General features: G+C 40.8%; 3 protein-coding genes across 3 annotated transcripts; 2 read left to right on the top strand and 1 right to left on the bottom strand.

Annotated features, from left to right (window-relative positions):
• The first annotated feature begins 182 nt into the window (after positions 1 to 182).
• atp5mc1 (ATP synthase membrane subunit c locus 1) lies at positions 183 to 5,098 on the top strand. The gene is made up of 5 exons (XM_079745832.1): positions 183 to 289; positions 1,672 to 1,719; positions 1,954 to 2,034; positions 4,421 to 4,599; positions 4,700 to 5,098. The coding sequence occupies exons 2-5, from the start codon at positions 1,681 to 1,683 to the stop codon at positions 4,812 to 4,814; spliced, it is 414 nt and encodes a 137-aa protein (XP_079601958.1). The 5' UTR covers positions 183 to 289; positions 1,672 to 1,680; the 3' UTR covers positions 4,815 to 5,098.
• A 677-nt stretch (positions 5,099 to 5,775) lies between these two features.
• On the top strand, positions 5,776 to 14,267 carry ube2z (ubiquitin-conjugating enzyme E2Z). Its single transcript, XM_079746238.1, has 8 exons — positions 5,776 to 6,579; positions 6,818 to 6,890; positions 7,183 to 7,370; positions 7,931 to 8,042; positions 8,498 to 8,610; positions 9,076 to 9,166; positions 11,814 to 12,001; positions 12,112 to 14,267. The coding sequence occupies exons 1-7, from the start codon at positions 6,176 to 6,178 to the stop codon at positions 11,991 to 11,993; spliced, it is 1,161 nt and encodes a 386-aa protein (XP_079602364.1). The 5' UTR covers positions 5,776 to 6,175; the 3' UTR covers positions 11,994 to 12,001; positions 12,112 to 14,267.
• A 680-nt stretch (positions 14,268 to 14,947) lies between these two features.
• Positions 14,948 to 22,401, bottom strand: LOC307083257 (beta-1,4 N-acetylgalactosaminyltransferase 2-like; the record flags this gene model as incomplete). Its single annotated transcript, XM_079747090.1, has 12 exons — positions 14,948 to 15,132; positions 15,390 to 15,618; positions 16,497 to 16,640; positions 17,607 to 17,788; positions 17,941 to 18,027; positions 18,266 to 18,379; positions 18,488 to 18,554; positions 19,103 to 19,140; positions 19,987 to 20,093; positions 20,370 to 20,513; positions 20,878 to 21,002; positions 22,372 to 22,401. The coding sequence occupies 12 exons, from the start codon at positions 22,399 to 22,401 to the stop codon at positions 14,948 to 14,950; spliced, it is 1,452 nt and encodes a 483-aa protein (XP_079603216.1).
• Positions 22,402 to 23,896: the final 1,495 nt, after the last annotated feature.

The raw sequence follows: 23,896 nt of genomic DNA, 5'->3' as shown, positions 1-23,896 counted from the left end.
CCTAGTTATACTGACCAATAACATCATTCGGTTCCACCCTAACATGAACTATTAGCAGTCGAAAGGGACGTAGCTCAACTAAACCACATTTGATAGGTTAGTATGAGAACCGCCTGGTGGACGTGCCGATTTTTGTTGAGTGACGTTTACGTTCAACCAATGGATGCACAGGACGTAGAAGCTTAGCTTATAAATGGCAAGGTGACAGTGTGTCTTATCCTACATTCATTGACTGCCACTGCGCAACTTAACAGCAATTACCGGACCCTCCTAGAAATCGAACAAATCGGTAAACTCAACTTCTTTAGATGTTTGTTTTAATGTGCAACTTTATAGCTCCGACTTTACCTCCTTATTGGTGATACGTTGACATTATTTTGTTCTTTCGTAGCTGTCATTGCTAACCTGTACTAGCTCGCCCGGTCGGCCATTCAATGATTTGATCCCTCTAAAGGACTGTCTAATTTGAATGCGATCTTAACATTATTGTGTACGTACTCACGAAACTAACCGGCATAATGGACATTGATAACCTTGCAGGCTTTGACATGTTGTCCATGCATGGTGTGGGCCGGAAGGCTTCTTGATCAAGACGGTACAGCGCGAACAAGCCTAAATGACACTTGGATGTAAAATGTCTGACTCGCTCATTTCTGGGCCTAACATTAATATTACCAAACCTCGCCGCAGCAAGGACTTCACAGTGTTGGACTTGCAAACAATCTTGTCTTTCAAGTTTGGGTTTATTCTTAAACTACCATTGTTTTCAACCTTGGCCAGGCCCGTCTGTTCATCTGTGGTCTTTTTTGACCTTCAAGGCTAGGTGTAGTTAGCTTAGCATTGTAGCTTAACTGGATATCGTACCTAGTCTTGGAGGACACTGCTATTTGGTCAGTAACGCGAGCTAACGGGCTTTTGGAAAACATTCTTCATGCATGTGCAAAAGGGTTAGCGAGCTTCATACAATCAACGATCAAATGGTACTTGATATATCATAAACGTCCTACTGCACGAATAAGCTTTAGCTGTAGTTGGTGTCAGAGTTGGTGCACTACTTTCATTCAACCACGAATCGTATTTTACATTACGCCGACTGTAGAAGCGTTTCAAAGGTTATCCTTTCCTCCAAGTGGATTAGATTAAGTGTCCAGCCTAGTTGGGGCACTTTGTTGATCCTGCGCCGCTTTTCTAATTGTCATGGCTGTACGAGTTGGTATCCTTCGCTATAGATTAATCTATTACCTTGAACCTCGGACATATTGTTGCTCTCTTGGTGGCACTCAATCGTATTATTAGTAAAAACTCAATGCTCAGTTGCATAGTGTATTGGAGAACCGGGCTATGCTGCTTTTAGGAACCTGGTGGAAGAGATGAGTTTTAGATACTATTTTATTTTTTGTTCCTTCACATAATTACTAAACTAATGGCAATTATTCTGATATTTAAACTACTTCTCAATTGTTTTTAACAGAAAAATTTGTCCCATTACTGTTACACCTGGCAGCGCCCACTTTCTCAACAAATCACATGGTCTTCAATGATTTCAATGCAGCCACCTGTTGTGTTTCCACAAATAACTGGTGACGTGAAACTACAGTTAACAGCCCATGGCCATCAAAAAGTGGCTTGGGGATGAATACAAAGCCTTAACATGTTCACTTTGTCCCTCAGGTTCCAGCCATGTACGCCTGCGCCAAGTTTGTCACCTCCTCTGCTGTGGTATGTAGAATGTTCAAAATCTCAATGTATATTTTGTATCTTTTCCCAAATGTAAAAACATGCATTCAGACAATATATGAGGAAGGTCAGCTGACTTTTGCAGTGTTGTGAAAAATTTATAGATGCTGTACGATTTGTTATAATGCATTACAAGGGAGAATTTCTTTATCTTTTCGATAAGCTTTTCTGTATAATTGTGTGCCTCTTACCTGACTGTTTATCTTTGTTGTTTAGCTGCGTGGAGGGTCCAGGGTCCTCGCACGGCCTGTCTCTGTCTCCATCTTTAACCGACCTGAAGCTTCAGTGGAGCAGCAGGTGACTTTCACATTTCTAATGTTTGCCCTTTAGACTACTACAGAGCAATGATTCTCAAAGGGGGAGTCGTGAGATTATGATTTGAAATGTTCTTTATCTCATTAAAGAGATGGTTCATAACAATGCCAACATTAATGCGTTAAAAGTGTGTATCGTATGACCGTCTACATAGTAATCTATGCAATTTGGTCACTCTTACTTAAATAAGATGGAAGTGAAACCTGACTTAAAAAAACAACCTGACGACGGAACTCTGCTCGAACTCGGGTACCAGTCTTTGCGTATTAGCATAATCTTGACCAAGGACACCGGCATGTGTGGGCAGTGATTAACTGCGGAGTTTGAAAGGGTTAAGATCCTCAGTATAACACTCATGGTGTTCGGGGCATTTCGTATCCTTCTTTCATTGAACACTTCGAAGTGTTATATGATGGCCAACAAGTGTTGGCCATCATTTAAGGGGTCTCAAACAAAATGGTTTGAAAACCACTGCTAGAGATTTTTTTTAAACAGGAACTCATAGACATGAAGGCCTTGTGAAATGCCATAATCTCCTTTTTCATCCATACCAAGGCAGTTATGTTGCATGTAGAACACGTGCTAAAGGTTGTTTAGGATTGGAGGAAGGGTACATGCTCTCTAAAAGAACGCAGAACGTGATGCAGGCTTATAGTGGTGATTGTGTATTGGAATTAATGCAAAAATGATATCCACTTTAGTTTTTTTGATGGAATTGCTTATTCTTGAGTTTGTTTGTCAATGAGATGACTTTCAAAGCCCTTCTATTTTGTAGGATGATTCATGCAAGGTTGCCAACCATATAAGGTGTATCTCGTAGAATCGTGAGCGCCACATAAAGACTGAACAGCCAGAAAAGATGGACTTCTTATGTAATTATACAAGAGCAGTGGCAGCTCTTTTAGGAGCACAAATTGGGGGCGTGAAACTCCTCCCTTCCTCATAATGAATGAGTTTTCTTTTTTTAATTAACAGCTATGACTTTCATTTAAGTGTTATTTTAATAATTCAAAGCTGCAACATCATGTAGGATTGCTACATGGAGGCCAGTGGTTCTCGGATCCAATAATCCGTCCTGAGTCAGATACTGTTATAGCAGAGCTTAATGTAGCATGACTTTCAAATTATGAGAGCAGGTATACTTCCAATCATTACAATGCTAGCGGGCGGATTGTGCAAACCTTTTGAAATTGTGTGGCAGGACTAGTCCCTCACTGAATAGTGAAATCGTCAAAATAGTAAAGACGTTTGCCACCTGTTCAATTCATGTTTATTTAATAACCTGTTATTTTAGGCCTAGATGGAGCTGTTTGCTATCTTTTACTCAGCAGGCAGTTATACTCGGTGACACGGTCGTTAATATATCTCAATCAAAAATATGTTGAGGGCAGATCCCTACTACCAGCGCCATCTGGTCCCAATCACAGGATGTACCAGCCCTGTCTGTCCTCTAAAGAATCCATCAGTGCTAGGCAGTAGGGTTCCGACGGTACACAAATGTCACTGTTTGGTATGTGCCTCTGTTTTGAATTTGAAATAAAAAGTAACATTACTTGTATATTATTAACCACTTAGTTGAATTAGTAGCCTAAAATGACAATTAAACATGTACGTATTGATTAAACAGTCCTCTTCAATGTAAAGGCACTTTTACTTGTAAGCTATGACGAGAGCTTTACATTTATAAACTTGATGCATTTCGTTAATCTATCGAAGAACCCCCTCAATTGGCTACTAAATGTCGTAGACTACAACATCCCTTTGGAGGAACCTTACACAGCACAGGCCACTGTAGTCTTTGGGCGCAACCACTGCTAGGGCCCACCTCTATTTTATGAGCTGGACCTTAAGTCTTCCACATTGTCTTCAGATCAGCCTAAACTTATTTTCTTTTCAGGAAAGGAACTTTCCCTTTGAGAACAAAAAACAACTTAAAACACATGGTACAGTGTTGGAAAATGTGGCAAAGCAGAAATTAAATTCTTTCCTATGACAACAACCATATCAGATCTTATAAGATTTTTGTTTTCAACTTGGTTCACCACCTGCTTCTGACGTGGAACAATACAAGCCAATACGAGTCAAAAGCTCTTGCTATGTTCCCCACAAAAAACAAGCAGTTTACATTTGGATCGGTACACATACCATACAAAGACAGTCTGGTATGAATTCACTATCTTCGCTATACCGTACATCGATACAACGCCACCACCAATATAAGGAGACCTCCTTAATAATGCAGTGCCTGCTCGGACCCCAATTTTGCGGCATGATGTAAAAAGACCCAGGACATGATGCAACTTTCTTTTCTTTTTTTTTCTGTTCCGTCCATGTGAGGAGCTTGTTTTAACTCCATCCTTTCTTCCAGTCCCTGTTGCCAGTCAGCCGGTCGACCATTCTGTCCCGCTCCATCCAGACGAGCGCAGTCTCCCGGGACATCGACACAGCGGCCAAGTTCATTGGTGCTGGAGCTGCCACAGTTGGAGTGGCTGGGTCAGGAGCCGGAATCGGGACAGTTTTCGGCAGCCTCATCATCGGCTATGCCAGGTAAAGACATAACATCAGTATGGTTTTTTTTTGTTTGTTTTTTGGCACAGTGGTAGTTCTAATGATGGTTTGACTTGGTGTTTTTTGTTTTATCTCAAAGGAACCCTTCCCTAAAGCAGCAGCTCTTCTCCTATGCCATCCTGGGATTCGCTCTCTCTGAGGCCATGGGCTTGTTCTGTCTGATGGTGGCATTCCTCATCCTGTTTGCCATGTAAACCTGGCATTATACCTCACCACCTACATCGTCCTTCCCCCCTTCCTTCCTGGGAAGGGGGGAAATGGTATTTGAAATCTCTAACTGAAGGAGCTGACGGGTCATTCCAATCAACAAAACAAATATTCTGAAATGGAATTTAATAAAAAAACACATCTGTGGTTAACAGCGTTCAGTCCTACCCCTTAATGTTCCTACGCTTTATTTTTGTTCAAAAGTTTTATGTGAGACCACCCTTCGGTTGACATTAAATCTGTCCGAAATAAATGGTTGGGATAACTTAAATCTGTTGTTGTGGTTTCTTCCATGCTGAATGTAATGCAGCATTTGTATTACACAGAACTGCAGCCAGCCTGATTAACTGTTCAATTAATATTCTTCTTGTTGAATTATAAACTTGACATTGGGCTCTGGTAACTGTCCAATCTACTTGACCTCTTCTGTCAACTGTATAACCATAATGTGGTTTTTTGAAGCAAAGTTTGGGCAAAATCTGATCATGTCTCTTAATTGGGTATATCTAAATCAAGATTTTGGTAAACTATTTGGCATTAAGAACTGACTCAAAATAAATGTTTATCGCCGTTTAGGATTCTTGTCCAATTACTCCATGTCTTCATAGAATCTGTATTTTGCGTGTTTATAAAGAATTCATTGAGCACTAAATTTCTCGAGTTAATGTTTGGATAGTTAAGTTAACAGTCTTAAGTCAAGTTAACTCTGGGTGGATATGGACTTTTATTTATATATATATATATATGGAACTGTACACGACTATTATATACTATTACTCAATTACATTAAATATCCAATATTTTTCAAATGGTAAGATGGGTAATTACATATTGTTTTTCTCGACACAGTGAAATGACCGTTTATTATTAACCCTGGTATAGCACTAAATTACCACATGGAGGCAGTGTGTATATTTTAAGACTCAAGCAGGAAGTGCTGGTGGGAAAAGAGCCCTGCACAATAACTAATCAGTTCCTAAAGTTGCGATTACCATTTTGTGTCGAGTGCATCTGTCAAAAAAGATTGACCAATCTAAATCACGCTTTAACGGGAGGTGCATTGTAAGCTACAGCGCGGTGGATCCGTGTTTGTGCGTACAAATACATACTTTTTGGTCGGTACGGGAATACGAGGACGATATAGTAGCTAAACTAGCCATAATGTCCTGGACAGAAATGCCCTGTGTTTCGCTTTTGGTATCGCCGTTCTCTTGTCGTCCCCTAACATTGTGATTCCGCCTGACAACAAAACACATTTACACGAAGCTGTCAATGCCGGATGCATTTAGCTTTGTAAATTAGCCAACGTTTTCAGACGGGGCGTTTTTGGTAGCTCGCTAGCATAACGATGGCAGACAGCATTGGGGACGAGTCGGACGTTGGTGCCCTTGGTCTGATACCATCTCTTGCCAGCTCTTTACCTGTGGGACACTCGACAAATGGCGCAACAAACTCAAGCCCCAGCTTGTCTTACCCTCCCCACACTGTTGCATCGCCGAGTGGCATCGCCGCAGTCAATGCAACTCCTGGCACTTTTGGAAACCCAAACCCCGGATCTCACCTTGTCGCCCTGTCTCCCAACGCCCACGCTATATCACCTCTCCACGGCGTCGGGCTGGGGCTCGGTAGCGTTGCTGGGGTTGCTGGAGCTGGCCTCCTGACCCAAATGCATGCAACCTCTTGGGACCCGACCCTAAGTACCGACTGGGACAACGAAAAGGCGTCAGTGCAGTGCATTCTGAGAATCAAGAGGTAAACAATACGTTATAATAGTCTTCAGAACAAGCCGAGAAGCGAAAGTACCGTTTAAAGTGTTAAACTTGCCCATCTTGTAACGATGCCCTTCTTATTTCAACGTAATTAAGAGTGGGGTTTGACTGTTCGTTTACTTCTGATATGCTTCTCTCTCTCTCTCTCTCTCTCTCTCTCTCTCTCTCTCTCTCTCTCTCTCTCTCTCTCTCTCTCTCTCTCTCTCTCTCTCTCTCCTCAGGGATATCATGTCAATCTATAAGGAACCCCCTCCGGGAATGTTTGTTGTTCCTGATCCTCAAGATATGACTAAGGTATTGTATCATCGACTGTAAACTAATTCCCAACACAGATACTCATGACGTTTATCTCTATTCTGACTTTTAGTTATTTACTAGATGCTTTTATCCAAATGCTTTCGGTGATGCATGTCGTTAATGCGCAGGTCGGTCTTGGGCATCTTGGTCATGGATGCCTATAGGCAGGCATTGGAGATGGCACCCATGTCCCTTTTTTGAGTCAAACGTCCTAGCCAGTGCACTGTCTTGCCTTCCTTATTTTTCAACGTTTCTTGAATTATCAAATGCTTCACAATGCTCCAACCAGATCCACGCTCTGATCACCGGGCCGTTTGACACACCATATGAAGGCGGCTTCTTCCTCTTCCTGTTTCGATGCCCTCCCGACTACCCCATCCACCCACCTCGAGTCAAGCTCATCACCACCGGCCATAACACGGTCCGGTTCAACCCCAACTTCTACCGAAATGGCAAAGTCTGTCTCAGTATCCTGGGGTAAGTTAGAAAATGCATACATTTTGCCTCTTGATAGTGTTCAATCTTATCAGTTGCAGAAATTGTACAGTTTATACTTCATAAACCTCTGGTCACATATTGCATGTAGTTTGGCTAACTATTGAATAAGAGCATTATTCGGACATATGGGATTTTAGTGAGTGTGGAATTATGTTCAGTCAAACCATTTGGGCTATATTTCAACTGCAGTCCATCATAGCAAACACTTAAATTGTATCTACAAAACCATGAATTGCAATGTTATTAACCTCGCAAACGGCTTCCTCTGCCTGTTCTATTTCTAATCAACTTGGATGGAGATGTTTAGATTGTCATTTGTGTTAACTTATGACGGACAATAGTTGCAGCAAAAAGATCATTGGGCTAAAATAGCATAGTAGCACAAAGCCGAAATAAAGGTTTGGGTTGAATAAAGAGACTTTACATTAGTGGATATTGAGTACAAAAAAAAGTACAAAAACCCACGCTCATGACTGTGTTGTGGTCCGTTCATCCGAAACGTTACCAATGCGTGTTCCTTGTGTGTTGTATCCAAACAGGACTTGGACAGGCCCTGCTTGGAGCCCAGCCCAGAGTATTTCATCCGTCCTCATCTCCATTCAGTCTCTGATGACGGAGAACCCCTACCACAACGAGCCTGGCTTTGAACAGGTATGGCTGGGTTCATAACCATCACACGTACCATGTTTCTGGGAGGCGGGGGGGGGGGCTTAACATGGAGAGCTCCGGTTGTAGCCGCTACTCTTTACATGGACATAGGTAAATAAGGTTTCCCATTGTTACCATTGTTGTTGAAATTCTGCGGCACTCCTTGCTTTGTCATTTACTTAAACGCTCTCCTCCTTGCGATCATTGGTCCGTCCCCTTTTTTGTTTATCCAAAGTGGTTCAAACACGCTGTAGGGTACCGACTGTTCTTCGGCAAGAAACGGAGAATTGAACTCGTGGGATGAGGATGGTCTCCTACTGCTCATGGCGGATATGAGCAAATAGTGCATCTATTTAGCCGGGTAGCCTCTCTGTTGTTGCAAGTCTTATGCATGAATAAACTCATTGTCTTTTTCTATGTCTGGTTGCACCCTGTGTGTCGGTCTCTGTCTGTCTTAGGAGCGACACCCAGGAGACCGTAAGAACTACAACGAGTGTATCCGACATGAGAACATGAGGGTGGCCGTTTGTGATATGCTGGATGGAAAAATACCTTGTCCAGAAGCTCTGTGGTGAGACCTGAAACATTGATGCTATCACTCCCTTTACCTATTGTTATTCTTTTGTGGGTTTCCTCTTCTTCGCATTAATTTTCTCCCTTGCCTAAGTAATTTGTTTTTCAATTATGTTATATAATTACATACATAACAAACGTCTTTGCAATGATATAAACGCACTCAATGTCCACTGGTCAATATAAAGACACAGCCTATTTCTACTTGACTATCGTGCAAAACCTATTTCTAGATTTGTAGCAAGGATAAACAACAAGGCCATCTAACTTGCTGAGAACATGATGCTGCACAGAAAGCGTTTTTTTTGGCTTAGAGAGCATCAATTCTTGTGAGGTTTTTTTTTCGCTCGCTGGATCACTGGTTATAATTGGCCATCTTAGATGTCTAAGTGTGGACTTCTGTGGAAATTGCCCATGTGGACATTCAGTGATACCTGTACGTTTATGTGAATTTCATCTTTAGGGGTGTGATGGAGAAGTCTTTCCTGGAGTACTATGACTTCTATGAAGGAGTGTGCAAGGAGAGACTCCACCTACAGGGGCAAAACATGCAGGTCAGAAACACCAGTACCTCTCCGGTCATGTGAAAAATATATTTTTTAAGAGATATGGACATTAATATTATCTTCTTTCAAAAAATGTATTGAGATGAAATTATGAAATGGAACAAAAAACAATGATTCTACTTGGATATCATTTATTTTTAAAAAATGCCAATTTCTGCTGAGGAAAAAGATAAAGGACACCCTGTCCCCTAATAGCTGCTACTGCTCCATTTGGCTGAAATGACCTTAATTAGACGTTTCCTGTACCGGTCTACAAGGCTGACATTGGTTGGGGGAAAGTTTATCCCACTCCTCCATGCAGAATTCTTGCAGTTGTGTGATGTTTGAGTGGTGTCTTGCATGCAGACTAGGCTTGTGCGGTTCTATTTTCATACCTTCCTGACAGGCCACCGGGATATACGGTATATGAAGGTATTCGTGTAACAAAATAAGTTAACAAAGCTGAGCTGCTGGTGATACAAGTCATTGTAGCATGTGTGACATTGTCTAGCCTACAATGCTGTGTGTCTAATATGAAACTTGCCATCTTCGTCAAGTCTTGAATAGAAAGGATATTAGCGCCCTTCTTCCATAAATCTTAACGAGTAGGCACTCTTTTTTTTTACCTGCTCTTTACTGTTGTGAAGCTAGTGGGATACACTTCTAAACAGTGTTTGTTATCCATCGCAGACATTTTGTAAGGTGAGACGTATCCGGGTTAATGGTGTTACTAGTACTTTGTGATTTGCCTCTTGTGTAGGAATATTGACCCAACGATTGCTCTATAGAGTAGTGCTGCTGCCCGACCGTCTCCCTGGCAAATATATATCACAAGACACACAGGACTCCCACCGGTGATCGCCTCTTAAGTTCCCCAGGTCAGATTGCAGTAATTCGAAGTGTCAATATCTGCCAATATCTTTCGCAATTACAAACTTGATGTGTCATTGTTTTGATACCCTACCCAAGCCAGCCACTAATCGTTGGTGAACGAACCTATTTCAGTCTCAGCAACAATGCAATGGCGAAGACTTTATTTTTGACTATTTTTAATTATATAGTCTGCTTCAAAACTTTGCAAAATACATATCAACATAATAAAAAAACATTTCATAAGATGTCGAAAAAAAGTTGAGTGTTCTATTTTTGACGTACTTAATACCTTCGGTATTTCTAAATACCTTGGTATACTGTAATACGGCCCAAGCCTTCATATCAGTCCACAGCATCTCAATTGGATTAATATCCTGGCTTTGACATGGCCATTCCAGAACTCTCAACTTCTTCCTTTTAGCCATTTTTTCACGGATTTACTGATGTTTTGAGTCATTGTCATGTTGCATGGTCAATTTTCTGACATATCGTCTCACATTTTCCTCAAGCACCCTCTGGTACAATAAACAATTTATGGTGGATTCTATGATGGTGAGCTGGCCAGAAACTGCTTCAGCAAATAACATTTCTACCTACATGCTTCAGAGTTGGTATGAGGTTGTTGTGCTCAAATGCTGTTTTGGTTTGCACTGAAGTGTTCTCGGGCAGTGATGCCAGTCGCGTTACTTCGGACCACTTTTTTCAGTAACGAGTAATCTAACGCGTTACTATTTCCGAACCAGTAATCAGATCAAAGTTACTCATCAAAGTCACTGTGTGTAGCACGGGGGGGGGGAGAGTTAGTATTGGCAAAGCCGGTTGTAATTTTTTATTTTGAGGCGGCAGGGGGTGTTGTTGCAGCTAAATGTAACTTGTAATCTAACATAGTTTTTTTTTTTTAAATCAAGTAATCAGTAAAGTAACTAAGTTACTATTTTAAGGAGTAATCAGTAATCGTATTACTTTAACTGTGGTAACTGTGGCAACACTGTTCTTGGGCAAAATTTTGTTTTGCATTGATGACGGCAAGGGTTTCTTCCTAGCATACCTTCTATGCAAATCAGACTTCTGTAGTCTCTTTCTAAAAATAGATGCATGACATCAACTGTGGCAAGAGCCCCGCGATGAAGTTTTGCTTTTTGCGCTGAACTTGCCAGGACGGCCTGACCTGGGCATGTTGGCAGTTGTGTTAAATGTCTTCCACTTGTAAATAATTTTTCCGGACAGTGGCTTGGCTGGTTTCTAATTGCTTGGAGATCCTTTTAATTCCCTTCCCAGACTCATGCCTCTACTACCTTCTTCCTAAAGCCCCCAGAGCTCTTTTGATTCGCCATGGTGATACCACTCCCTTCAACAATCAAGAGCAGACCTAACTAAATGACACAGGTTTAAATAAGACCGGCTCCTCTAAATCCTCTCTATCGATGTTCTCATCATTTGCACGTGATGTGGTGCACTTCGTTCTAATTGAAGGCATTATAAGCAGCAATAAAAGTGTGGGTATCCTTACAGCCACACTTTTCTTGGGTCGTTTTCCTCCCAAGAAAATTGCATTTCTATTAATTACGTCTTCCAAAGATTAAAAAATGTATTTGTTTCAGTTTTTATTTATTAGGTTAGTACATCCATCTCTTAATTAGGTTGAAATTAAGATCAAATGTCTACATGTTTAAATATGTGGAAAAAGACAAAGGTTTTCATGGGGTGTCTTTTCCCTACATGATGTTGTTTCGGTACACCAAAAAAAAAAATTCACGCCGACCCGTGTAATCTCCTCCAAAAGGACCCGTTCGGAGAGAAGCGCGGGCGGTTCGACTACCAGGGCCTGCTCACTCGCCTCAGCGCCACGCACCTCAGGGTCCGCGAGAAGACCCCCGCGGAGGACGAGCCCAACGGGGACTCGGACTCAAACAGCAGCTCCTCCGAGACGGACCCCGACAGCCAGGGCAGCTCTCAACCTTGACCGATCAGGTGACCACCTTATTCTACTAGAAATAGTCAACAAAAAACAATTGATTGCATGCTGTATGACGTAAAGTGTTGCTTGTGTTGATTTTTTTGTTTGTGTTGTTTTTGTACAGTGGAAAACAAAATGTCCGCCAACGTTTTCGGGTACATCAAAGAACGGGAGCCATGGAAATGCAAGATCAGCTAAGCACACCATTGGCGTGATGTGTAGCGCAAAGAGCATGGCCTGTTAGAGATTGACTATTCGTGGAAAATGGTATCAGCTGCTAGCTCATTGCTGTTAAATTCTATGTTCATCTGGTAAGTTGTAATTCTCTACCAGTAACGTTGACGGGTACCCTCTCCCCTTTCGATTTTGCAGGTACACTATTGTATTCTGGAATAAAACTCTGTTCAAAAGGTGCAGGGTTGTTCAATGATATCTCTAGTAGGCTTGGGTGGTATTAGGTATACCAGGGTATTTAGAAAAACTACGATCTTAAATACCGTAAAAAAAATTGAATGCTACTTTTTTCCGCCATCTTATGAATATATTTTTTATTGAGTTGTGTATTTTGGCGACATCAATATATGTTAAAATAGTTAAAAATAAAGTCTGCAGTTACGGAATTCCTCACATTTCACACGTTTTTCAATAATGACCCTCCCACCTTGAACGTCCGGACATCAAAACTGAAAGATACATTTATAGCTGTGGTGTTGTATTAAAACAATCACACATCTCAAGTTTGAAAGTATATCATTTTTTAAGTTGGAAAGATATTGGATATTCAACAGATGTTGACGCTCCGAATTACAGGGATCCGGACCGGGGAACTAAAGAGGCGATCACCGGTAGCAGTCCCTTGTTTCTAGCGATGTATATCTGCCCAGGAGATTGGGCGGGCAGCAGCGCTACTCTTTAGAGACATCATTTGGTCAATATTCTACACAGGAGGCGAGTTGCAAAGTACCCTGCCCTAAACAATAGCCTAACTAAAATAACCCAGATACATCTCACTGTTTTAGAAGTGAATCCCGCTGCTCTTCAACAGCAAAAAACAGGTAAAAAAATTGCCTGTGGTGCTCCGTTGTGGGTGTAAAGCACATAGACTGTATATAATACAGGTTCAACTTACTCTCCATATGAGTACATCGGTAGAATCCATCGCTCACTTTTAAAAGAAAGATGAGTGCACTAGTCCTCTTTGTTGAGATTTGAACCGATTCTATGCAAGGGCACATATGTCCTATCCATTCATTATTCAATAGGTCATACGTATGTTAAACAGAGCAGGACTTGTCGAAGTTGACAAGTTTCATATTAAACACACAGCTTTGTAGCAAGACAATGTCACACTTGCTAAAATGACTTCTATCACCAGCAGCTCATCTTTAGTTTTTTTTCTATCTATTTTTGAACATAACATACTGTATGCCCCGTTGAAATGTCAGGTAGTTAGGGAAAAATAGATGCCTCCCAAGCCTAATTACTTGCTACAGTGATTGTTCCCCAATCAATAGTTTTCTTTACTTAGGCCATTCAGCAAAAGATTGGACCAAATAGGTTACGGTTATACCGTGTTCTTTCCTTATCTTTCTTTTTTGCTTCAAAAACCTGAACGCTTGTGATTGTGTAATATAATCTGCTGCTCAACCCATAGGTTGTATTCTTGCTGTTAAAAGGCCTGTGTGCAGTTTCAGTATGTCCTATGCAGTGATGACGGACAGTCGAAACTGGCAGGAGGTTGACGGCTATAATATCATCAGGGAGGAGGCATTTGCGTAATGCAGAGAATGTAGAAGCTATCGTTCTTGGCCTTCCCAAACAAGACTTCAGCCTCCTCTGTTGACTGTTCAGCCCCGGTCTGGAATAATGCCACCCTCCCTACATTGTTTAACATGTCAGGCAGGTTCAAGTCTAACTGGCGGGCTGGGCTCAAAAGAAAAACGGTTGGTGTCTCGAAATACTTTAACTTGCGTTAAATTGAAAATGTCACAATGTGAATGACCATTTTCTTTGAGACATGGGTTTAAAAAATAATGATACAATAAAATGACGGGCTGAAGCACCACCTAGTGGTCACCTAGCTTGAAAATGACAACCATGCCTGTTGGAAAGATGAACTCTGCTGGCCTATACTGCAGCCCAGCCAGCACCAAAGAGGGATATTGCCACAAAATAAATGAATAACTCTTGGAAGCTCCCTTCTAGTGTTCTCTCCTAAGCTTGTTCTAATTGTTTTTACCGTTGTGTTGAAATAAATCACTCAGTAGAATGGCTGGTCAATTATGCTGTCTTCCTGCCATTTTCTGTTGAGTGTGACTTCAGAACAGATTAAGAACTATGGATAAGTGATTGGATTTGTGTTCATATCCTTTTAGAAAAAATTGGCTTGTAGGGAATAAAATGTTATGGAACAGCTTCAGATATATTTTCTAAAGCTGCAAATATTCAAATTACACTCAATGAAACTAGTCAATAAAGATAATATATGCGATTTCCTTGGGTTGCTGATGTTATCAACTACAACTGTGCCCCATATACTGTGTAAGAAATTAAAACATTTGTCTCAAACACAGCAACCAACTTGGGGCTTTAGTGCGCTTCATAGCCTGTTATATATATATATATATATACATATATACATATATATACATATATATACATACATATATATATATACATATATATATATACATATATATATACATATATATATATATATATCTTTGTCTTTAGAGATAGTATATCTTCGTTCCAAAATCAGTTGGTGAGATTCTGGGAAGAGTTGGGTCTTCAGATGTTTTCAAAGATGAGGAGGAATTCTGCAGAACCGATGGAACTGGTCAGTATTATTTGCTTGAGTTATAATTTATGGCCGTAAGTTGACCTGACCCCAAAGGTGGACTTTCTCTTCTCTGATGGATCTATCGGCGTCTCTCCCATGTAAACTTTTCTTTGTTTTCTTATTCCAAGCTGATGCATTTGAAATAGTTTTTGTAGTGGTGCAGCCGTCTCTTTGCCTCCTCATCCTCATGTGTAGGGGATCTGATTTCTTTGTACTTGGGGTAATACACTCTCATCTGATGTCCAATGGAAACATGGCTACATGTTGCAACCATCAATTGGCCAAGTCCATCTATGAAGAATTCTATAGAGAATAGAGAAAACAATGATGGAATGTTAAGGGTGGGCCGGAGAGCCGACGGCGGCTGTACCATAAAGATGGATTCCATTGATAAATTTTCAAATTATCGCTGTGTGACTGACCAAGTCTTTTATAGGCACAAACAAAATCTACAAAATGGCAATCCATCCATTTTGGGAGCTTCAAATGAAAGGTAGCACTAAGCCTTTGCAAAGCGGTGTGAAGAACATATACTGCACCAAAAAAAAAAAGTGTCCTACCTGTATGTCCCACTCTCTTCAGCTTGGGGTCAAATCTAACCCTTTTTACAGAATCGGTACGCGCAAGGAAGAAGTTGACCACCGCACTGACGAGGTAGCAATGTGGGTAATTAGGTAATGAGTGGAAATGGCGATCGGTCTTCTTGTCCAAACAGCCTCCAGTGACTCCATCGCCTTCCTCGTAGGAGATGGAGGAGTAGAACTGGTTTCCATCCACTGAACCGCCAACCTATGAAAGATAAGGAGACATTATAACCTCACACCTGCTCATTCTTTATTCAAGTACACCGGATATGTAGGAAGCACCTAGCCTCTACCCATACAAACGGGGGTCCCCAACACAATCTCTCTATGTACTTTAACGTTGCAACCAACAATTGGTCAAGTCCATCTATGAAAAATTCCATAGAGAATAGCCAAAACCTGTTGTGAAACAATGAATAACATTTCCCATTATTCATTGTTTTCATGGCCGGAAAAGTAAATTTTCCAGCCATGAAAACGAGAAAAAAATAAATAACCAAATGTGTGCGGCAAGCAGGCCTCAAATATTGTTATTCTTAGGCTTTATCCTTTCTTTCTTATTCTCCACAAATGTTGGTACCCTGTTCATTCCACAAATGTTCTCCTATAGAGACCGTTCCTCTTTTAAGGATAGATAACGTCAATAACAAACTTTTCCTGGTTTCAAGTGATGACCCACACACACACATACACACACACACACACACAACTGTGACACCATTAATTAGGTTTTCTCGAGTGCATGATCTGACCTGATTTAACCATTTCAAACTTTAACTTCTGTATTTGATCTCAAATGTATTCAGACTTTATCACTTTAGCTATTGGTTCAACTCTCTCATTTTACATTTAAATGGTGTGCATGTTTACATTGTTTACTCCATTTAGAGTGTTCAAATCTTTTCACTTGATTTAAGCCATTCAACATTTCTTTCATTTAAACTATGCGGCTTTATTAAAACATATTTTCAACCTCGCTTTGCAGAACTCACCGCATTTTCTGAAGGAAATGCATTTTCTAGTTATTACTACTATCAAAAAATATATCTAACATAATTAGTCTATGAATAATGTGATTCTCACCACATCCAACTCTGGTGTTGCCTCCATCACCTCCACCAGATCCTCTATCTTTGTTTTCTCAGTGAATAGAAAGTCGTCATCCACCCAAAGAAAGTACTTGGTGGTGACTTGAGAGACAGCCAGGGTTCTGCCAGCAAACCAGCCCTGTGGAAGGGATGTTTCTGTAGTGTGATACTGTGTCAATCTTTTAAAATGTGTTACCTTTTCATCCAGAGGCCTCTCTTCAACAGTAACATTCAACCATTTTCATAGAACAGCTCAGCACCGGAAAATGCCTTTCATCCCATGTGTGATTGCATGTGTTTTTGCATTCCTATCATTTCCGAAATGTAGGGGCTATAATTGTCATTTTCTTGTCTTTTGTCTGCCTTTAAAAAAATAATAATTTAAGCATTGAATTAGCCTACATACAAGCACTACTACAAGTTTGTCCTATCTACTCAATTTTGAATCTAATTGAAGTTGTTTTGATGTATGGTTGAAAAAAAAGCATTCCCCTGAATTTCAATGTGGTCCCCAATATTATCATTGTAAAAAAGGCTAAATAGTCTAATTCAATGTGTATTATGTTGTCGCCTGAACTTAAATTAATATTTAATTCAAATGTATCTGGCCATTGACAATTATTTCTATATTTATTATATAGTTTTAGAGTTAGGCCATGACAGATAATGTTCTTCCACCATCTTCATCCACAATGATTTTCTTTGTTAGAGCTACAGAAGTTACAGTTGAATCTCATATTACCTTTTTTTTTAATGTGTATGTTCATATATTTATTTATGAACTAAACATTGTTAAAGAAATGTATGTAAAATGTAACATTTCATTCGGCAAAATGGGTAGGCTACATCAACAGTAGCCCATAACTCCGACAGCAAGGCAATAGTTATACAAGTACCTAAGCTGTTATATTGTATCTGCCTTTTTGTTTACTTCTGATCTCTATTACAAGAATCTGTATTCAGGGGTAGTAAGTCATTTTGTCACTTGTATCTATGGTGTCTAGTGGTATGGCAACGGCAAATTATTTTTGATCGGCTCTCTGCCACTCAAGAAGGGGGTAATTCGAAGGCCCTTTGTGTGTGCATGCTTGCCATAAACGCCTACCTGGCCCCCGGGCATGATGAATTGCAGAACATTATTTTCTGTGATGTTTTCTGGTTCAAAGGTGTCATCAGCCACTATGAGCGTCATGTCTTTGTAGTAGCGTCTGAGGCTTCCTATTAGCACCCTCAACTCCTTGTATCGCATGAAGGTCTTGGTGGTGACTGTCACACAATGGCTAATGTCTGTGGGAGAGACAGAGTTTGTTTGGGTAGGTTTGTGGTTGTGAGTAAGGAGAAGAGGACGGCCAGAGATAGGTAGGTAGAAGGTAAGGGTTTATGACGGTACTAAAAGGTAAAAACGGATGATATGTAAGGACAGGCTTTTGTACTTGTACCTGTTCCCATGTCGTAGTAGACAGGTAGGGAAGGTTGCCGAATGATAATGGGGAACACAGCTTGGTGATACTCAAACATGAGGTCAACTGCAAAAAAAAAATGAATTTGTTGGTTTTTCTCCAACCTAAAATAAGTTTGACCCAAATAACATTTGATACCGAAGTAACAGATGGATTTGATTGCAAATGGAAACATTTCATTGACATTAGAAAATGACTAAATCTTATTTTCTTCGACCTAAGTTTAGTTTCAATGACATCGTAATGAAGTACATCTCAGTCAGATGTTTCTTGTTCTAAATCAATCGAGAAGGTTTTAGAGTACCCAGGTCTCTGGTGTGTATGTGGTACTCTGTGCTGGTGTAGGTGACTTTCGCAAGAAGTCTGTTGAGTTCCTCTAAGCTCTCCGTCTCCAAGATCAGCAGATTCTTCCCACCACCTAGTTTATTTTTTCTCACAAATTAGGTTTCATACAAGTCAATCCCAATCAAAAGAACTTAAGTTACACATTGGAACAATGTAAAAAATGATGGGGTTCATAAATCACCTTCGACACTCTCTGCTTCACTTGGGGTCCCTAGACGGAGCACACCTTTGGCAACATTTAGTGATACCTGTTAAACACAGGGAAAGGTGTGTTTAGTGTGTTTGCCAATTTCCCATTGTGTGGGGAATTGGCATACTGGCGCCCCATCTGAATTTCATAATATACGTACATTATTGGTCAAGTCCATGAACAATAATTGTATTGATTGTTTGATGATAATATAATCATGAAATATACAAGCTTACTACATTACACACATATGGATATTCCTCCAGAGCTATTTGAACCCTTAGCACAACATTAAGCCTAAAGCAACCCCACTAAGTCTAAAACCAGAGCTCTCAGACTGAACTGACATCATATTCCACATTAATTATATTTGCATTGTGGTTCATACATTTTTGCCTAATCGTGCCATTTCATTCTATATTTTATTTATTTGTATGCTTTTTGAAACCGACCCAAATGCAAATGTCATGAAAGGGATAGAAAGGACATTTCAACTATTACTTCATAAGTACGCTTTGATTCTGTGAGGGGACATGCGTTAATGCTGGTCAGAAATAGGCTGTAACAGAGAACCAGGGAAAGGTACACCACACATTGTCTACCAACCTTGTAGCTACTTGATGGCTCTGAGTGCACTGCTAAACCTGAAACAAGAATATATTTAAGGTAGAAACTATTATACTATTATACAGAAAGAGTTACATTACATAGAGTACATTGCTCTGTTTCCCACATAATTGTATTTTATTTGCGGTGGTAGCTGACATGGGGCGGGGGGGGGCTTAACTTTATGGCTGAAATCAAGCAATATACAAACAATGCAACACTACCAAATAGCAGTTATCTACACGTTTGGTGTGCATCCATGACTGCATGCTTGGACTCCCCCGATAGATTAACCAGTCAGCACCCCATCACCATAGAAACTATTTCCATTTATTTTTAGTCACTAAATTTTTTAAAATGTTTGCTTGTATACACGAACAAGCCCTTCCAGGGATAGTTAGGGCGTCTGCATTCCTTCTCAAGATTTCTTTCTTGCCCTCAGGGGGCCTAGGTGTAGGAGGTTTCATACTTATATATATATATATATATATATACTTATATATGGTATCTTAAGCCCTTTGAGACTGTAACTGTGATTAAGGGCTATATTCTTCAGACAACCATTGAAGATGAATGATCAGTGACATCCCTTGTGGTGATGTATATATTTGATGTGACTCTGGCGATACAGAGTGCGGTGCATTCCCTAGCCATTCGTGAATTGCCATTGAATTATCTCATTTTGATTCAGAACCTGCATGCAAGAGGAGGAACAATTCACTAACAGGTTTAGTGTCAATGTGTTTGTGAGAGAGAGCGAGAGCAAGGAGGGGTTCAGTGAATCAACGTTCTGCCTGCAGCTCTACAACAAATTTACATTTTACACATTTCAAAATGTGTCAAATGTAGCCTATGCTATTGAACCACCGAAGTGCATGCTGTACCTGGAATGAGAGTGGGGATCATGGGGCGAACTGTGAAACCCTGAATGGGATACTGCAGTGGAGAGTTGGATGGAGCTAAGAGGAGTGTGTTCAAACTCGAGCTTTTCCTGGACACAGGAGATGGAAAGAATGCACAAATTAATTAATCAATGAACCAATACAATTCATAAGCACTTTTATCAATAATCTACAAAAATCAATTCCCTAGCATTTAAACAGATTAACCATCAACTAGGAAGTTAACACATTTAACACATTTATACAATTATTTCAGATATAATTGAATGAATCAAATAATTCCTCTCTCAACATTTTTTTTCCTCCCTTGCCATCCCCCTGTCTCATCCGATTCCAATGTCCTTGGTACTGGTGGCGGTGCGTACCTGGCCTGGTGTTTCTTGTACTCCTTTCCCCGTCGTTCCAGAATGTCTGCCAACCGGTCTCTAGGAATGCTGTTCTCCAGAATGTACGAGTCATTAAGGCAGAAGCAGGAAGCCGGGGGGAGGACTAGACTAGGGGGGGGCGACCTGGAGGTAGTAAGATTAGTTCACTTATATCAACCAGAAAAGCTTGTTACAGTTCTGTCATGCAGTCGTCTCAGGATCACCCCCACACATGCAACCAGTTTGACAAGGCACACCAGTATTTATTTGTCTTACAGCAACAATAGTAAGCTTGTCAAACGTGTATTGAAAGTCGTTTTTGTTAACAAAAATACTGAGAGATTCAAGCATTATTTATGATTTGTTTAGTTACTGATTCATTATTCCATATAATGCAGATTCTTGCACATATTTCAACAAAATGCAGTTGCACGTAACTAAGTAACTGCTGTGTGTGAAACATTGCTCAGAATATTTATCCTAGTGAAATGTCTCAACATCTACTTACCACCTTCTCTTCAGTGATTTAGTCTTGACCACGTCCATGCAGGGGTGGATGAACCAGACATACCATGTTACCAAGCAGGAACCAAGATGCAGCAGTACCAAAGAGTATCTGAATATCTTATGCATCTGGAGACACACATATAAAAACAGATTACCCAACAAAAGTAAATCGACTAAGGAGGTTTCGTTGTCTGTTTTACTTCCTGCTCTCTAATTTGCATTGCATTTCAAATGTGTATTTCAATTTTATAGCACCATCTTCTCTCGAAACCTCAAACTCTAGCTTTTATAGGCATGGTGTTTTATTTACAATATTGATGGAATATCCCTGAACGGATATTCCAGTTATAGCAGCAAAATACATTTGTGTTCACATGTATATACCATAGATAGTATATAAAAGGTATATACTTTATTTGTATAAAGGTAAAGTGCATAAAGGTCCCAATTAAAGGTGGTTAATGTGCAAGGGTGGATGAAAAAACTAGCTTTTTTAATCATTATTTGTCCCCAACTGTGAACACGATGGAAAAGTAACGACTGTGTACAAATGTGTACACATTCAAATAAATGCAAACAAAATGTATATAATGGGAAAAATGGAATAAAGAACCGATTGCGCTTAGATAATATTACCTCACATTAACTTATTCATACGCAACAGCTAGTTCATATGGAGCAGATAGGGTTAGGTGTTTTGCCCAGTGACACCTTGACACTCGGCTAGCAGGAGCCAGGGATCGAGCAAGCAACCCTCTGTTTAACAGACAACCCGCTCCACGGCCTGAGCCATATTGCTAGGAAAGTATAAACATGAGGCTCAACCTGTGCACTCAATAAACTGTTGGATGGACGATGTATATACGTTGCAAACCATTATGATTAACATCTAAAATTAAACGTTTTGAACTTTGAAAAAGTGTATGTCAGATTATTAGGTGTCCAATGCAAAATGTTAAAAGTTTTCAACACCCAATTAGAATGTATATTATAAGTTTCCCAATAGAAACATTTACACCATTTAGTTTGATGTCATATGAGTGTGGCCATAGTAAGATATAACACCCAAAGGGGTGCAGTAAAGGAATGTATGAGATGTAGGAAAATCGTTCAAGTTCCTATCATGGTATCACAAAGTGAATTCCAGGCGGAAGATTTCCAATTAACAAGACATTGAAGTGTTCAAAGGCCTCCGCACTCCTCTCTTGAAACGCCATGCTCTAGTGGCACTATGAATGGTCGCCAGCACAGACAACACTGAGATTCCCTAACCCAAACCCTTTTGCTTTCGATAGGCCGACACACATTAACCGGTAACTAACCGGTTAAGAAAGTGTTGCTTTCCTAATAGTTCGGCGATCCATTGACTCAATGAGCTTTCGCGCCGCATTTCCGATGCCATGACGTACTCTGGCTCAAGGCACCGAACTAGCTCTTTAAATCCCCCCTCCTCTACCACACTGACCGGCAGCATATCGGTCAAAAGCATTCACACCAACTGGGTGAGGGTCTTGGAGAGAGCCATCCTTGGTCATGGCCCCCAGGTGCTTTATCTTGATGTGGTACAGCAGATTGCTAGTACTACTGTACTGAAAAGTAGCGTCACACAATTTACATCTGGAGGGAGTAGTGTGCCAGATGGATCAAGTCCTCCTGCATGCTCCCACGCAGGAGCTCCATGATGACCGCCTGCTCACGCTTCTAGAACGTCTAGAACTGGCAGGCCGGACCTTGAAAGCAAAGTTTGAATTGGAGGAGATATGATATTTCTTGATCAGATTACAGATGGACATAGGGTCCAAACAGACCCAGAGAAAGGTGCAGCACATTGACAACTACCTCTCTCAAATGTGAAGTGAAGTGAGGCGGTTCCTGGGACTAGTAGACCACCTAGGCGAACACATCCCCCCATACAGGCCCCTCAGAGAGTAACTAAACAGAAACATTGTGTGGTTGTGCGGCCTAAAGCAAAGCAATGCTTTTGATGTCTTCAAGAGCGCTCTCACAACCCATCCAAGCCCAATACAAGCCGTCTATGAACTCGCAGCAGACACCGAAGTATCTGCAGACATTTCCTCTTCCAGCGTTCTCTTGCAGACAAAAACAATGCCATTTTTATGCGTATCAATGATGTACGCATTCAGGGCCATGTCAGAGACTTTTGGGACTTTCTCAATGTCTCACTTTCCGAGCTGAGATGGACCCCAAGATCCCAGTAGCACTGGTAGGCTCAGAACAGCTGGATGAACTTCACAGCCTATCCAAAGTTTTTCCAAAAGGCTCATGTACTTAGGTAACCTGTCCTCCATAGCCTGCCATCAGAGGGCCAGAACAATCAGCCAGATAAACAGCTGACTGATGAACATGTAAACGCTGTCCTCTTGACGCTCCCCATAACTGAGAAACGCCGTCAACCACTTCCACAGGATCAAGAAGCTAATAAAAATCATAGAACCCTACATAAAATTGTTAGCCCCCCCCGCCAAACACAAACACACACACACACACACACACACACACACACACACAAACAAACACCGGGCTCAAAACACTAATGGATTGAGTTGAGCTCGGGGAAGCCTTTACAGGGCAGGAAACTGTGGACAACCATCACTACACTGCCCACCCCCAAATGGCCAAACATGTCACAGTTAGCTGAGAAGGACAGACAAGCCATGCCCACCCAAAAGAGAAAAAAGAGACAGAAAGGCAAGTACCTGTACACCACACCATAATCCCCCCTGTGATCGCCCTGAGAGAGCTCCAAACCCTCCCTGCATACCATAAAGTCTTCATCACATAGTTTGTACCTTCAATGGGGACAGAATAATGGCCCGGGTGTCATAGAAGAGTCCCAGGCAGTCTACCCTGGAGTCTTGTTATAATGATTATATGGATTTTAATAAAGTCGAAAAAAAGGGAGGTGATATATTGACAATAGTTGGGAAATTGCAATACACGTCAGGTAGCGTATTGGTTTCAGGCTAAAGTTATCAAAACGACAATTTTAGCAACACCTT

Source organism: Pollachius pollachius, assembly GCF_949987615.1.
Source record: "Pollachius pollachius genome assembly, chromosome: 11".
NCBI lineage: Eukaryota > Metazoa > Chordata > Actinopteri > Gadiformes > Gadidae > Pollachius > Pollachius pollachius.
This window is presented reverse-complemented; position numbering and strand designations above follow the sequence as displayed.

Coding starts and splice junctions, on each gene's coding strand:
- atp5mc1 (XM_079745832.1), top strand. CDS start 1,681: ATGTACGCCTGCGCCAAGTTTGTCACCTCCTCTGCTGTG. Junction 2,035..4,420: donor AAGCTTCAGTGGAGCAGCAG/GTGACTTTCACA, acceptor CCTTTCTTCCAG/TCCCTGTTGCCAGTCAGCCG. Junction 4,600..4,699: donor CTCATCATCGGCTATGCCAG/GTAAAGACATAA, acceptor TTTATCTCAAAG/GAACCCTTCCCTAAAGCAGC.
- ube2z (XM_079746238.1), top strand. CDS start 6,176: ATGGCAGACAGCATTGGGGACGAGTCGGACGTTGGTGCCCTTGGTCTG. Junction 7,371..7,930: donor GTCTGTCTCAGTATCCTGGG/GTAAGTTAGAAA, acceptor GTATCCAAACAG/GACTTGGACAGGCCCTGCTT. Junction 8,043..8,497: donor ACGAGCCTGGCTTTGAACAG/GTATGGCTGGGT, acceptor TGTCTGTCTTAG/GAGCGACACCCAGGAGACCG.